The sequence below is a fragment of the Melopsittacus undulatus genome, chromosome 6, assembly GCF_012275295.1.
Source record: "Melopsittacus undulatus isolate bMelUnd1 chromosome 6, bMelUnd1.mat.Z, whole genome shotgun sequence".
Taxonomy (NCBI): domain Eukaryota; kingdom Metazoa; phylum Chordata; class Aves; order Psittaciformes; family Psittaculidae; genus Melopsittacus; species Melopsittacus undulatus.
The window spans coordinates 19,185,568-19,199,698 of NC_047532.1; the positions used below are offsets into that span (position 1 = coordinate 19,185,568).

General features: G+C 41.2%; 1 protein-coding gene across 2 annotated transcripts in view; it reads left to right on the top strand.

Annotated features, from left to right (window-relative positions):
* TESK2 (testis associated actin remodelling kinase 2) overlaps window positions 1-14,131 on the top strand; it is an 83,835-nt gene that overhangs the window by 47,635 nt on the left and 22,069 nt on the right. For both annotated transcript variants that reach the window (XM_034064096.1, XM_031050819.2), the window contains one exon: window positions 10,357-10,503. In XM_034064096.1, coding sequence (XP_033919987.1) covers window positions 10,357-10,503 — 147 coding nt within the window. The remainder of the gene's footprint in view (window positions 1-10,356; window positions 10,504-14,131) is intronic.

Genomic DNA, 14,131 nt, shown 5'->3' on the forward strand with positions numbered 1-14,131 from the left:
CCCCCAAACCAAACAAACCATTTCCAGTAATGGTTCAGTTGAGATTATCAACTGTATGAGGGTCAGAAGAATGTGAGCACCATCATGCTGTTTTATCAGCCGGATACATCCCATTTTTGTTAAAATAACGCTGTAAGCACTTGTTGTGAGCCCACATGGTTTGTTATCCCAACAATTGAAGACTTGAAGGCTCTGGTACCCGTCACTATACCTTCTGTATCAGATGTGAGGCTGATAAAAGCTAGAAGTAAACCTGTTTCATCTGTATGCCGCAGTGGATGCAACATTAAATCTAAACATGGTACATATGAATTAGATTGCTTCAAGTAAGTGGAGTTTAAAAAGCTTATCAAAAAGGGTGGGTAGTGATGGGGTTTGGAAACTGTTACACTGTTTAAACCTTATGGTGTAATTTTAAGCTTTCATGAATTATTTTGTAACAAGAAAGCAGTGTGTCTTAGTGAAGTTATTTCACAGAAGACAAAGTACATATTCTTTACTTTGTTTATATTATTTTCCTTGGGAACCAAATATTTTTGTGAATTAGTTAAAAGGAAAAAAGACTTCAGGCCCAAGCACAGCTTGATGTGCTGCACATACCAGAAAAGTCCATTTAAAATCACACAAGGGGGCCTGGCTTTCAGTGTCAGGAGGCAGGAAATTTAGCGTTCTGGCTGAAATTCCATCTCCAGTTCATACTCTTGCAGGCTGATGTTGTGGCATATGTGGTGTGCTTGACCCTTTAGTTCTTTCTCCAGCAAAAATGATACAGGCCTCCACAGGAGTCTGTCTGATTTGTAGCTTTGCAATTTGGAGTGCTTAAATATCAAAAGTCAGGTTCTTGGAAAGCTTGTAAAGGACCTTATTTAAGTTAGGTGATCTTTCTGTTATTTTTTGCCTGTACATCTGATGGCCATTTAGTTTTTTACGAATGAAAGTGAACCATACTTGTCTGATTACAGTGATCAATTACCTGGGGTTTCCAGGAAAACATTAAACAATAGAGGATCTCTCTTTTTTTCTTTTAGTTTTTGGGTTGGTTATACCAAGTTAGCCCCATGGAATGCAGGGGCCCCTGTGGCATTGCTTGAGTTTGATAGGAAATTAAACGCTGCTGTACTTCATCCCAGCACCTGTTCTGAGGACAGGAGGAAGCTTTAATGACAGAATTTGTGTGATTTCCTGTGGCTGTGTGCCTGATTCCCTCAAAATGCATCTTCTTTTTTAAGAGAGTGACTTCCTGTCGTGTATATGTGCAGAGACAGAATACTAAGTACGAGAAGTTCAAGTGGGTCCTTGAATTGATGGGATTTTAAACTTGAACAGGGGAAGTTCAATTAGATTTAAGGAAGAAGCTCTTTACTGTGAGGGTGGTGAGGCACCGGAATGGGTTGCCCAGAGAATCAGTAAGTGCTCCATCCCTGGCAGGGTTCAAGGTGAGGTTGGACAGAGCCTGGGGTGACTTGGTCTAGGGTGAGGTGTCCCTGCCCATGGCAGGAGGGTTGGAACTGGATGATCTTAAGGTCCTTTCCAGCCCAAACCATTCTGTGATTTTGAGAAAGCTGCAGTAGGAAGTTCGGCTGTGGGAAACAGAAAGCTGTCAAAAACTTTGGCTTACAGAGCATGCAAGCTGGCCTTGCAGGTTCTCTTTCAGGAGGGAAGTGCTGGCAGATCAATTAAAGGAAAAACCTACTGTAGGTTGATGGTGACCTGATAAATTAAACACACTGGGGACAGTTATACAGAGGAAGTCTCCTCTTATGCCAAAAGCAAGCAGGCAAAGAAAGTTGTGCAAGGAGTGCATTGTTCTGAAGGCACAGGGAAACTGCAAGATGCATTTGCAATATGTGGTTAGGCGAGGAGAGAAGGGCGAGTTCTTACAGAAAAGGAAGTTCAGATGTAAGAAGTACTGTAATCGAGGCACTAAAGAAATACACATGTAAATAGAGAAACCAAGGCTTTGAAAAGATGAGTCTAACTTCAGGCACACAGTCTATATTTATGCATGCAGGTGCTAGATCAGAAGAGATGAGCAACCAGTTATTTCAGTGAGAACTTCTGGATGTTCAAGCCTTTGACTTCTAGTCTCTCTTAAATGCCTGTGTATGAACTGAAGAAGGAATAGCTAAACCTCTCTCCCTCCCTCTCTCTCCCCTCTCTCTCTCATAGAATCATAGAATAGTTAGGGTTGGAAAGGACCTTAAGATCATCTAGTTCCAACCCCCCTGCCATGGGCAGGGGCACCTCACACTAAACCATATCACCCAAGGCTTCATCCAGCCTGGCCTTGAACACTGCCAGGGATGGAGCATTCACAACCTCCCTGGGCAACCCATTCCAGTTCCTCACCACCCTCACAGTAAAGAATTTCTTCCTTAGATCCAGTATAAACCTTTGCTGTTTAAGTTTCAACCCGTTACCCCTTGTCCTATCATTACAGTCCCTAATGAATAGTCCCTCCCCAGCATCCCTGTAGGCCCCCTTCAGATACTGGAAGGCTGCTATGAGGTCTCCATGCAGCCTTCTCTTCTTCAGGCTGAACAGCCCCAACTTTCTCAGCCTGTCTTCATACAGGAGGTGCTCCAGTCCCCTGATCATCCTCGTGGCCTCCTCTGGGCTTGTTCCAACAGTTCCATGTCCTCTCTTCCCCTGTCTCTTCCCCTCTCTCTCTCTCCCCTCTCTCTCTCTCTCTCTCTCTCCCCTCTCTCTCTCTCTCTCTCTCCCCACTCTCTCTCTCTCTCTCGCCACTCTCTCTCTCTCTCTCCCCTCTCTCTCTCCCCTCTGTCTCTCTCCCCTCTCTCTTAGTTACATTGAGATGCACCTAAACACATTGTGTTCTGAGGAAGGCCTACTAAATATCTTGCTGGTGGTAACCTCTGCCTCCTCCTTAGGATATCTCAAGGATAGAAGAAAGTAAGATAACTGGCAGAGAAATGTTGACCTGCAAACAGCAAGCACCATTGTCTCTTCCCTTCTCTCCCTCCTCTGCATGTGTGTGGCACACACATGAAGATGGTGTCTGTGTGTGTTGTGTGGGGGTTTTTTAGGGTGGAATTTTTAGTGTCAGTGTTTTGACACTCATTGTAAGCCAACTGGACCATTTGCCACTGTCTCAAGTGAGAAAGAAAAACGTTCTTGAACTGCAATCCCTGCAATTATTGTATGGTAGCTTTCTGATATCCTGGCAACATGTCTAGGGTAGTAAGAGTGAGAAGATGCAAGCTTCTCAACTGTTTATGGTGTGAGGGGGAGAGAGGGGTAGGAGAGATGACTACTGCCTCGAGGACTAGATTTTCTTGTTTGTTGTGTGTATGAAGAAATGCAGTCCAAATAAATACTGTGATGCTCGCCTGCTAGCTTTTTGTCTGGGACTTTTTTCTTATGTATTTTCCAGTCAGTTCCATTTGTAATGCTTTCTCTTCCCCTTCCCACTTCACCCCAGACCCCAGGAAACATACTCCTGAATTAACAAGTGGTTTGCAGTTTCACTTCCTCATTTCACTTTACTTATCAGCCTTCCAAACCATTCAGAAACTGAGTTGTACAAGAAGATTGCTTTTATGTTTGCTTTTGTACACCACTGTAAATAGGGGATCTTGGTGCATTCTGTAATGGCCAATAAAGTGTTTGAGCACTCACAAGTGTAAATGGACATTGTGGCCCAGCTGGAATATTGAGGCTTGGAAAAGCACTCTGAAACAGCTCACGCCCAGTATTCCTTGTGCAGAATTTAAACCAAATTTGTACTATGAGAGGTGTTTGTGTGCTGTAGCTTTTGTGCTCAGGAGATCCTTGTGGCTCTTTTATGTCAAAAAAAGCAGCAAAAGGTTGTTTATTTGGAATTCTGCAGGCACATAATCTGTGGGCTGCTACTGCTGGTATCTTTGTGGGGAAGGTGAGAAAAGGCCTTATTTAAATAAGAGGCTCCTGTCGGGGGCTAGAGCTAGCTTCTAGGCAGAATTGAGCGTATAGTATGTTTGAAATGCTGTCATTATGGGTAGAGCCGTCTGCTCTTAACAGAAGTGTTATTGTAGAGATGCCGATTCTCATGCCTGTGTCAGCAACAAGGTACTTTCTCTTCTGTGCCTGTGTGCTAATTTATGCCATTGCTAACTTGCCGTATCCCAGATTCTTATCTGCACTGAAACTGGGCTGTATTTAGAATCCAAATAGTTATGACTTCAGATTATAAATGCAGGGTTTTGTTAGGCCTTCTTTGCTTTCTGTTTTTTTCTACTAATATAATTACAGGAAAAAATGGTTATCAAAGTCAGTTTGTATAGATACACTGGGAGTGTTTTCCGGTTCCAGCAAAATAAGCTTATTTCCTGAAATATTTCAAAGCTGAATATGAGTGAGCATCCATAAACCTTACTTCATACATATGGGTTGCAACAGTGCGTTGTTGCTAGGTGCCTGCAGTTGAAGCCTTCCTTCCAGTAATCTGTTTCTAGCAGCAGGCAAGCAAGTGAACATGAGATTTTTTTTGATTGAATGGAATGACAGGAAAGGGATAAATTCATCATGCTGACCATAAGAGCTGTTGAATGTAGAGAACTAAAGGAAGACAGATCTTGCCATATTCTTTTCCATGCCAACACTTAAACGTTTGGAATGCAACAAATGGTTCTCATTATAGCTCCTTCCTGAGTTAGTGCATGTCAATTCTTGTTTGCCCTTATAAAATAAGCCATGCCTGTGCAGGCCTTTTTAGAAGGAGGAGCCAGGGAATCAATCAGTGCCACAACTGACACGGAAGAAGGAACAGAGGTAGATCTGTTGCGTTGCTTGGCATTTGGTTCCCAGTTCTGATGAGTAACTAGGCTGTAACAATTGCACGAGGAAGCTTGCCCTCTCCTCTATGAATAACTGATGCTTTGTAAAGATTATTTTAATCCTGTAATGGTTAACACCTTTAAAGAAAATACATCATTCTTTAGCAAAGAACTGAATACTGTCTACTGGTTGGGAAATTAACTTCAGGTGACAGAATTCCCCCCCCCCCCCCCTTTGTTTTTCATCAGTGGAGGAGCAGGAAAGAAAAGCAGCCTTTAGAGGAAGCTTTTTGGCTTTTCTTCTGTTCTTTCAATCAGACTATTTTTCCCAGCCACTTGAACCCTTCTGGTCCCTCATGGAAAAGTTTGAGCTTTGTTCTGAAACGTGTCTGCTTCACCTGCATGTTCTGACTCTTTTGGTACTTGTGGGTTTTCCCTTGGCAACATTAGTTCACCTGCTGTTCAAAAGAATACTCGTACAGCCCAAGTTAAACATCCAACTTGTTCTGGTTTTAATGTTTTGATTTATTTAGTGCAATCACTGAGTTAGAAATGGAAGGTTACTGCTCAGGGGTTCTTGGGTGAGGTAGGTTTGTGTATTTTTCAACCATGGGAGGTTTTTTTAACAAATGGAAGTCTATGAAGTAACTTAAAGTCAGTTTAATCTGGAAGTCAATCTTGGTGTATGAACATATACAGTATCTCATATTGCAGTTTTGAGCATACTGATGCTCTCTTTCTTTTCCAGTTCTGAACAGTTGAAGCTAATGAAAAAAAGTGGGGGAAATGAGGAAATTTCCAGTCCTCCCACTGTAGCTAATTATGTCACTTGTGGCAGAAGGGTACATCGCCTTGGTGTCTTGCAGCCAGAAGCCTTCAAAGTAGTTACTTAGTGCCGACTGTGACAGATGACTGTTGAACATATGAGAACTGAAGGGTGGGTTGTGTCCTCCTTGGAATGGGTGGTTTAAAACTTTTTTAACTTGTGCAGATAGCTGGGTGTAAAGATCTCAAATTTATTAGGCATGAAAGTTCCCTTCTTACTTCCAGCATTAGAAATGGTACAAATATGCAAGCTCTATCTCTTTTGACAGTGCTTCAGTGCATGTTGCCAATGTCTGCAGTGTTACTATTATTCTTCCTAAGTAGAGTCCAACTATGTATTCTGGCTTTTGCTCTGACATCTCTCTAACTTCTCCACATTGAAGGCACTACAGCCACAACTTTGGTTTCTCTTTTCTCCTGCTTATCTGCCTGTTTTCTACTTTGGATTTTTCTTGTATAGTTGTTTGTTGCTATCTTAATGTTTGTCTTGTCGTGTTCTGGGTCCCCAGAGCTCTTTACTCACCTCATTTGGTCTCTCCACACCTACTTTTCTTAACCACTTAATGCATTGCTTTTGGCAACATTTGGGCAACTGTATAGGGGTGTCTTGTGGTTATTTGTTGCTTCTTAAATGGCAAGCTGTGACATTTAAAGCTGAGAAAATAGTGGGCCAACTTTTTTCTGGCTTTCTTGTGCAGTGGTGACTTATTTATGTTAGACCTACATATTGAAAGAGTATTTATTTTCAAAATGGTATTGAAAACACTTTGCAGTTCCTTTCAGTCTTCCCCCACAGAGTTGGCAGTATTTGGAGTCTTTGCTGTTGAGCAATAACTGCTGGAATCACATCACGTGAATCTGATGAGCCTTTTCTTTAAAAGCTTCTACTTTTCATATTAGTGTGTTCAAACCTTTGGAAGGCTAAAATCTGCCTGCTGAAGTTTAGTATTAGTATCTTGAAATTCACCATGTAATGCTATATGTAAGTACCATTATACCCTGAATTTCATTCCATTCCTCATTTTGTATGATTGAGTTTGATAATGTCTTGCAAGGAAGCAGTCCTGTTGTGCTGTTCTTAGGTTAAAATTGCATTGTCCCTTGTGCCCTGACTCTTGTGTGGGAAAGGGTTATATACTGCTGCTTTTGCGTTTTGTAGCATTAAGCTATTACATCAGAAGCCTCTTCAAAGCTCTTTGATCCAGAAAGCACCTACGCTTGGCTGAGCTTCTGGGTAACTTGTCCTTCAAAGAAGCAGCTGCCCTCTTGCCTTAGACGGTTTGGGAGAGGTGTAAGAAGTAAGTTTTGCTGATCTTTGCTTGTAGTAACAAAAGCCTGAGCTCTTACCACAGATAAATTTTATAGGGGAGATTGTTTTTGTGGGCTAAAATACCAAGTCCTTTAAACCAGTGTCAAATTTACTGTGGTAAGTTGTAATAAATGCAAAAATCAACAACCTGAAGTGGGTACTTTCAGATTCTGGCAACCAGATAAACTGAGTGTTGGTGTCCTGTTACATGACAAAAAGCTAGCAGGAGGAATAATGGGTAGCTGTTTCACTGCAACCTGATGATACAGGGTTTGAAAAGGTCTGAACACTGCTCCATTTAGCTGTGAGGTCTCTTTATGAAACGCAGTGGCCTTTGCTTTCATTGTCATAGCCTGATCCGATCTCTGCTCCAATTGCTTGTACACTTATGCAATGGCTCTCGTTGTAGAATAATACTTTGAGATGTGTGTGCTGTAGCCTTACTGTACCATCACTGAGATGCTTCAGGGACAAAACAAAATCCAGTATTCTCTTTGGGAGAGGTGCATGTACTATCCTTGAGGATATTCTTACGACACAGAGCTGGTTTGTGCTAGTAAGAGACTGAGAACAAGTATTTTTCTTTCGGTTGCACTAGCCATTAGGAAATAATGTACATGATTTTGTGTCTGTAGCGAAAACGCATTGTTGAAGAACTCTGGAAAAAAATAGGCCATCGTGCTGTCTGTCTGCATTATCAGCCTGAATGACTGGAAGAACTGGATTACTTATGTGATACGAGGGAGCACTGAACTCTGTGTGCTTCTTGCCTTAGGGACAATTCAGTACTCCGCAGGCAAATACTACCTGTTGGCCAGCTAAAGTCTGAGATCAATTGGAGTCTGAAAAGATGTCTGTAGGAAACTCTTAGTTCAGTTCTTCACTTGGTGATTATCCTGCTGTGCTTCATAGAAATACACTAGAAATTAGAGCTAAAAACAGAACTTGCATCTCCAATGAATGAGTCTGCTAGGTGGCAGTTTTGGATAGAAGGCCTAGTGGGTTTTGTGTTATGTGCTAGAGTCAGGTTTGAGCCTTGTGCTTGCAGCTCCTGCATGCTGTGTCCTACAGGTATGTCAGTTTTCACTCAGCTCTTGCTACAATCCAGTCCTTGCAGTCAAGATGGGTGTATGACACTACCCTGCAAGCCAATGTGACTGAAAGGCTGCTGAGGGAATAGATATATTAAATACACTTAACTAATATGTCAGCAGTGGATCAAATCAGTAGGCTGCTTTATTGAAAAGGAAAGCACAAACTTAAAATAGTAGCTAGATATTGTCACAGTTCAGTGTGTATGCCAGTGCTCTCTTATGGGTTGCTTGTTTTATTTATAAGCATTTCTGGAGCAATTACTCTCATGGTATGGCACAGTTTGACCCTAACCAAAGTAGAAAGCCAGGTCAGCAATTCCCTTCCCCCTTGCATTCTCTTGCCAAAGAATTAAAGCTTGGTAGTGCTGTATGAACGGTCTGTTATTGCCCAGTCAGAAAGATGAAATGGTTTGAGATAATTGATGTGTCATTTTATAATCGGGTTATTGAGCTTTAGTGCCTTCTGTTCCAGGTTGGTCAATATTGTTCTGATTTGAACATAACTAGATGTAAAGGGCTGCTCAGTGTTCCAAGGAGCTTGAGAATATAGAAGTTCTTGTAGAAATCTTATTTGCCATTTTTTCCTTAAGCATGCTAGCATCTTGTGGTTAAAAAAAAATTAAAGAATTATATTGAGCAGTGTGTGTGAGGTCAAGTGTTCTATAAAGTCAGCTAGCATCCTTAGGGGCTCAAATAAAAGCAAGGAGAGAGAAAGATCAAAGTTGGGAAAGCTCAAAGCAACATTGTTTCCAACCTTGAGTCAAGTTGGCTGCAGCTCTGTCCAGTTGTTCTTGAAAATCTCCAAGGATGGAGATTGCATAAACTCGGAGTGACCTGTTCCAGAGCTGCTCTGCTGTCCTGACTCATGAGCTCCTAACAGAAGGGACAGGTTGTTGAGGAGAGAGAGAGAGAGATCATGTCCTGAACTGCCAGTGAAATGTGCTGCCGTGCTGGGGCTGGGAAGAACCCAGCTCCCAAGGGATATGCCAAGTAGCTGAGGGGAGCAGTGGAGCCCCACACTGCTTTGTGGCAGTTAAACATTGGTTTGTGCCTCATTTGCCCAAACAACTTAACCTTGTTACACAAGTTTCACAAGGAACTGTTTATCTGCTGGAAAAGGTTTTCAAAATTAACAGGCGAGCTCAGAAAAAGATGAGGCCTAACTATCTATGTGTGCTCTTTCCTTACCATAGCATAGTCTGAGTACATCAGCTGCACCCACACTGTGGGTGGTTCATATTTGCTTGTGCTTCAGGCTCTGAGGCTCTGAGAAGCTCAACAAAATACAACAAAGTTCAAAGTTTCTGAGACACCAGGGCCTGTAATTATGATTTTTATTTTAATGTGATAATGGTGGCACGTGCAGGAAAGTGCAAAGCCTCTAGAGAGGAAGTTGGAGAGCTGTCTGGCACAAAGGAGCACAGTTGGCGCAGCCTTCTGTGCTGTTTCATGCTTGGACCAGGCTTGGGACCAAATTATCCTGTCTGCTTTGCTGGGATTTTCTTGAGAGTAGTCACTGCATTGATGCCAGGTTTTCTTTCTGGAGTGATCTTGCTTTGTTGCTGGTGGGGTATCAGGCAGTGAAACAAGAAACTACACAAGCACAGCATAGCTGCTCTTGTGGTGTGAAGGGTCTCTACATAAAGCATAAGCCCACTGTTACTGTAATGATTACTTGCACAGTGGAGCTGCTATGTCTTAAGCCTGGGTTATATTTCTTAGTATTATCTGGGTGCTGCTTTGTTTCACTGTCTTTCGTAAACTTTATCTTATACCTAATGTAGGTTCCTTTTCATGAGGACTGCAATTTGATGGGGTTGATGCAGTGCTGAACACAGGGAATCAGGTTGCTGATTAGCACTTGTAGATACAGCAGTGCAAAGATGTAACTTACTGGAAAGATGTTGCAGTGTTTTTCTTTGATGCTGCTTCAGTTTAGGGAATCGATATCTGGGAATTTGATCATGCTCTTACACCTGGATACTTAGACCTCTCTTTCTTGACTCTTTCTGTAGAGAGTCCTTTTTGATCTTATTTTACTCACGCTGAAATGAGAGGGTGATACTGTTTTGTAGGTATTTCTGAAGGGTCCATATAAATACCAGTATTTAAATGCCACAGAGTTAATGGATTGGTGGCTGTGCATGCATCTTTAACATAAATGCTTCAGTACAGCCAATGAAGGGAGACATTTTTAGACTCTCTTGACCTGCAAACTTTGTGCCTGTGTAGCCCTTGAGAAAAAAAAGCTTTCAGTGTGTAGCTGATCTGAGGACACTTGCATAATGATGAATTTTACGTTCCTGACAATATATGAAGTTAAATAATTACTAATATTGCTTTGTCTTTTCAGTACATCAATTATGGTAACCTGGAACAACTATTAGACAGTAACCAGCATCTGCCCTGGACAGTGAGGGTGAAACTGGCATATGACATTGCTATGGGAATCAGCTATCTTCACTATAAAGGCATTTTCCACCGAGACCTTACATCCAAGGTACTGTTTGTAAAATTAAGGGAACTTTTAAATGAAGTTATTAGAACTGGTTGTTTGGTTCTTTCTCTTCCAGTAGAGAACTGCAGTTATATAAGGTGTGATCTAAGACGTTTTGAGAAACAAATTGTCATAGAGTTTATAGGATTCAAATTTTCCTCAGTGTCTTGCTAGTTCATATGCAAACTGGAGAAATAACCATCCTGAAGGAAGGTCACTTGTTAAATGAGTTCAGATTAGGATTTCTCAGAAAGCAGCTGCAGCGTTTTTTAGTTCTGTGTTGTGGCTCAATGAAGTATTTAAATCCCTGGATAATTAAGCATAACAATCTAACATTTGGAAAAGGTTAATCATACAAAGAACCCAAATTGAGGAGATTACCACAAATGCACTTTAAAATCTCCTTGTTGTTTTTGTTTCCTCATAAATTTCACAAATCATCTTCTGTAGGAAGAGTGACCTTTCATTACTAAGTCAGCATTGTGTTGTCCACGATCCTGGTTTAAATTTCCTTCCTTTTTAAAGTCAGTAAGATCAACACCATTTACCTGAAATTTTGAAAGTTCAAAATTTCCTCCAGAATGTTTCAGTGGCAGAGTTTTCAATGGACATAGATTTGTTTTTTTGCACTGCTTTGGTGACAACTTGTCTGAATTTAGTTGGCTAAAGTAGCTCATTCGAGTTCAGCTAGAATATTGACAGAGGAGCACTAAGCTCCCGTGAACAAATTGCCCCAGTATTCACACTGGGTCTTGCCATCCATTGCAGCCTGAGCTGAGGGCTTTGCTGTCCTGTCTGTCCTGTTGTCTGGAGCTAATGAGCTAGCTTAAGCTCACTGGGGCCTTGTGATGTGAAGGTACTCTAAAACTGTTCTTGGGAAGACTTCATAATGTCACTTCAGTCAATAGCATCTAGCAGAATGTTATCTTAGCCTAAAAGGAACTGTTTTTTAAGATTAGAAACAACTTTTGGAAACAAAACCACAGCACCATGCTTTTGCAAATGTGAGTGACTACTAAACTTCCATCCAGTTTTAGGGGGTTTTAAAGCTACCCCACTGCAGTGTTAAACAAATGAAGAATGTGCATTTAGCCGAGGGGAAAATACCACAACTGATAGGTCAAAGAAGTATTTGAGTGAAGTCATAAAATAGTTTCTTGGGTGTCCTTTTTGAGTGAGAAGTACTGAATTACTCAAGGAAAAATATCACATTTATAAAAAATGTCCAGACTTGAAGTCATGTTACTTTGACATGATACACTTAGAAAACTCCATTTCAGTCACCTTGCAGTGTGCAGACAAGAGATGTGTAAAAGTAACTGAAAAGATAACTTGCTTTCCCCCTTCTTTTTACAGTTCAGAATGTATTTTAGAGTATTATAGATTGAGGAAGTAGAGTTACTGCAGGGAACCAAAGTAACTAAGGAGAACTCTGCCTGCAGCATTTATTGTAACACATGCTGTGGTGGCTAGTCATATGAAAATCAATTTCCTGAGGCCTCTGTGAATGCCTTTATTCAAAGCTCTACATAAATAATTTGTGATTCGCCAGAGCTGCCCTACCAATGCTTCAATATTATCTATTGTTAAATGTCAGTTGTTTAGAAAGGCACCCGCTGGAGGAGTGCCTGGTTTCACTGCAATAGCAAACTCATCAGTGGCCACAGGAAGTAATAAGGATTATTTAAAACAACAAAGCAAACCCTAGGAATTTAGTAATGGCTATGTTATATTTGCATGGTGCTTAGCACTGGAGGTACAGTATCTGTGTGGGATACGCTGGAAGCTGTTGGGATAAAAGTTTAAGACATCAGCTATAGTCTGCATTTTCCAGCTTCTCAGGCTGTATTTTTCAGTTTCTTTGGGTTTTTTAGGGCTGGTGAGTTTTTTGTTTTTATTTTTTTTTAATCTTTTGAGGTGATACATGCACTTGCTTGTTGTGATTGGGAAGGGAAGTAGATGAAAAAGCCTGTCCTTAAACACCTGGGTACTTATGAATTTTATTAGTATCTTATTATACTGAGAAAATACACTTTAAGTATGTTGGGCAAATGGCTCTTCTTTTGGGTACATGTTTGCCCTCCTGGTTGGGTAAGTTTGCTTTGTTCCAAAGCAAGAAGATTAAGATAATAACCATAGCAAAAATCTGCCACCAAAGTTTTCAGCTCTTAACTGTGGCTTTTGGCTCCTGCCTGAGAAGATGGCTTGTGTTTAACCGGGTTTGTACTGGTGGTGGAGTGAATTGTGTGAGAATGCTGAAGGAAGATGTGATGAGCTCCTTCCTTGGGAGAGAACTTGTGATCTGGATTGAACTCTGTTGTATTGTCCTTCTCTCTTTGGTAAACTTCAGTTATCGATGTGATGGCTTTATTAATCAAATGAAGGCGAAGACAAGGATTTAGTCTACAAACATCAGAGCAGACACTGAGTTTGCAGGATGGGAGAGTGAGGTATTTTTTTAGGAAACTTGTTGGCCCTGAATGAACTACAAACAGAATGAAACTGAGACTTCATGTGTAGGAATGTCTCCATTCTTTAACTATTACACTTATCACAATAACCCACTGCCAATTATCTCTTTAATATGAATTTTACTATAAAAATTATTTGGGATTAATTTAGACCTGTACTTCTGCCTTTTTACTGTTTCTGATAACATCTAATTCCTGCAGCTTCTGGAGCAAGTGGCATGAATACATGAAGTTTAATCTATCAGTTGTGGCAGCAGAGTTGTTTTGCTCTGATAATAACATTGTATGTGTCTACGTACTGGATGCAGGAAATCTTAAAGGAGGAAAGGTTCCTATCCCCTATGAATCTAAGAGTGAAAGATCTTAGTGGTTTTGACAATTAGTATACAGCAGGGTGAACTCTCCTCCTAATTGCACTGTGTGAAGAGTAGCATACCAGCATGGGTACTGCAGAAAGCTACAGGGGATAACAGGCAGAGAAGAGTAAATGTAGGTCATTATAGTCGATGTAACAGCCCAGAGGGGATGGTGGCCCTGACATCCCACTGGTGCCCTTCCTGCTGCCCTTCTGTCAAAGGGAGAGGCAGTGCTTGCTGGAAGAGAGCGTGCTGCCCAGACAGCCAGGATTTATCCATGTTGTGAGCAGCAATGTCCTTAGACTGCTGTAGCTGATGAGGCTGATCTGCTATGATCAAAAGCAACAGCCTAACTTGAATCTGTTAGAAGGAAGAGTGGTCAGATTGGCCATTTCCAGTCTGCTGATAGTAGGTGTGTGGGCAGGGTGACTTGTATGTTTTGTAAGCCAATAAATGTGTCCTCACTTTTGACTTGTCATAAAGAGATGTACACAGCAATTAAGCCATAGATGGATTGTGACAACCGGCCTCATTGGCTCATTCCCTGTCCTCTATCCATATCACTGCAAGCTGTGTGAATCATTTTTATTTGGGGCTTGTAATGTGCACAAGGATGATTTGCATCCTGGAATCATGAGTATTTTCTTCATCTTTCTGTGATTCTCAAGGAGGTCTGGTTATGAATTTTAATTCCAAAAGTCTTAGTCACAGAAGATGCAGTCATTAAAACAGAAATCATAAATGTGAAGTGTTTGAAGTGTTTCAACAGTAGCCTGTGGATTGTGATAAAGCTTTTCTTAATCT